At 58.2% G+C, this 1,920-nt stretch overlaps 1 protein-coding gene across 4 annotated transcripts in view; it reads left to right on the top strand.

The window, feature by feature from the left end:
- The window catches only part of LOC119581979, a 42,572-nt gene extending 40,658 nt beyond the window's left edge, over positions 1-1,914 (top strand). For all 4 annotated transcript variants that reach the window (XM_037930168.1, XM_037930166.1, XM_037930164.1 and 1 more), the window contains exon 3: positions 718-1,914. In XM_037930168.1, coding sequence (XP_037786096.1) covers positions 718-1,759 — 1,042 coding nt within the window. In that variant the 3' untranslated portion in view covers positions 1,760-1,914. The remainder of the gene's footprint in view (positions 1-717) is intronic.
- Positions 1,915-1,920: the final 6 nt, after the last annotated feature.

A 1,920-nucleotide genomic window follows, 5' to 3' on the forward strand; every position in this document is an offset into this window, starting at 1 on the left:
ATGTAATAACATAGGGAAAGGAAAAGGAGGAGAACGTACAAGGAGAGAGTGAATGCAAGTGGTGAAGGGGAAAGGGAGAAGGAGGAAAGCGAAGGAGTGAGTATAGGTCAGTTTAGAAGGGGAAGGGAGGAGCGGAAGAGGGGAGGGGAGAGGGATGGGGAGAGGGGAAGGGAGAAGAGGAGGGCAGGGGAAGATAGGGATGGAAGGTAGAGGGAGGAAAAGAGAAGAAGAAAAGGGAGGAAAAGCGGAGAGGAGGGGGAGAGGAGAGCAGGAAGAGGGGGATGGGAAGAGGAGAGGAGAGATGTATATATACAATATGTGGACGAGAAGGAGGAGGAGGAGGAGGGGATAGGCCAAACGAGAAAAGACAAATGGAGGAGAAAGTTATTTAGATATTCGTAAGGCAGAAGAGCGGGCAAAAGGGAAATAAACTTATATCATCTATCTCAGTGTTTGTGTATTTGTTCTTTCTGGTTGTGTATATATTTTTTTAACATGTTTGTGGTAATGAAATGGATCATGTGAGTATTATTTTACAATAATTTTAATTATTCTGTTTTCAGTAACATGATCACTATCTAGAATTTTACTTTTGAAAACACATTTTTGTAGCAACTTCGGATAGGAAGAAGAAAGAGTGATACTAAAAATAAGTCCCCTCGAGGGCCTTTAAGAGCCAGCCTCCGCGGCATGACTAACGCAGCGTCCCTCTTGCAGGTGCCCCGGCTTCTGGGCGCGGTACAAGGACGGCGCCTGCTACCAGGAGTACACGCAGGGCCCGTGCCAGGTGGGGGAGCTGTTCATGGGGCGCACGGCGGGCGGCGAGGGCTTCTGCTCCTGCTCGCCTGAGATGGTCATGCACTACTTCCGCACCGACGGCCGCTGCTACCCGCTGTACGAGCAGGGCCCCTGCCCCAAGGGCCACCTGCTCAAGTTCGACTACCGCACGCTGGAGCCCGTGTGCGAGTGCCGCGACGGCTTCATGCTCGAGGACGACGGCGTGTGCTACGAGCTGAACACGGCCGGCCTCTGCGACCAGACCAAGTGCCAGGACGGCGGCATCAACTGTTACGTGCGTAACCTGGACACGCTCAAAACCGAGTGCACGTGCCTGCCCGGCAACGTCACCACGGCCGACGGCCACTGCTTCCAGCCGTACTCGCGCGGACCGTGCCCCCTCGGCAGCTGGCTGGTGTTCTCGGAGCCCGGCGTGGCCGTGTGCGAGCGCAAGACGCAGTGCGCCCGCTTCGACAACTGGTTCTTCTGGACGCCCGACCAGCGCTGCTACCGCCAGTACTCGCGCGGCCCCTGCCCCGAGGGCCAGCTCTTCTACCTGGACCTCAACACCGGCGTGTCCGGCTGCCACTGCCGCCGCGACTGGACGCCCTACTACTGGCCCGAGGACGGCCAGTGCTACGAGCAGCACTCCGTGGGCCCCTGCCCCGCCGGCATGTACTTCAGCTTCAACCAGACGTCCGGCCAGACCGAGTGCAACTGCTTCACTTCGCACGTGCTGCACGAGGAGTCCCAGACGTGCTACGAGCGCCTGACCCGTGGGCCGTGCCCCGACGGCCAGCTGGTGACGGAAGACCCCGCCACGGGCCGCATGACCTGCGACTGCCACGCCGGCATGAGCACCCACTACTGGAGCCGCGACGCCCGCTGCTACCAGCACTTCCTGCAGGGGCCGTGTGCCGCGGGCCAGACCTTCCGGCTGGACCCCGTGGCAGGCAGCCCGGCCTGCATCACCTGGGGCTGAGCGCGCAGCCTCCTGCAGCGCAGCGTGTGCCCAGCGCCTTCAGTCCCCGAGAAACGCACCTCCAAGTCTGCTTCCTTTTTGCGTTCTAAACGATGTCATTTGTTCTCTGCTTCATTACCTAAAAACATCTACGTTACATGGCCAATATGCACTTAATACTT

The sequence above is a fragment of the Penaeus monodon genome, chromosome 15 (genome assembly GCF_015228065.2).
Source record: "Penaeus monodon isolate SGIC_2016 chromosome 15, NSTDA_Pmon_1, whole genome shotgun sequence".
Lineage (NCBI taxonomy): Eukaryota > Metazoa > Arthropoda > Malacostraca > Decapoda > Penaeidae > Penaeus > Penaeus monodon.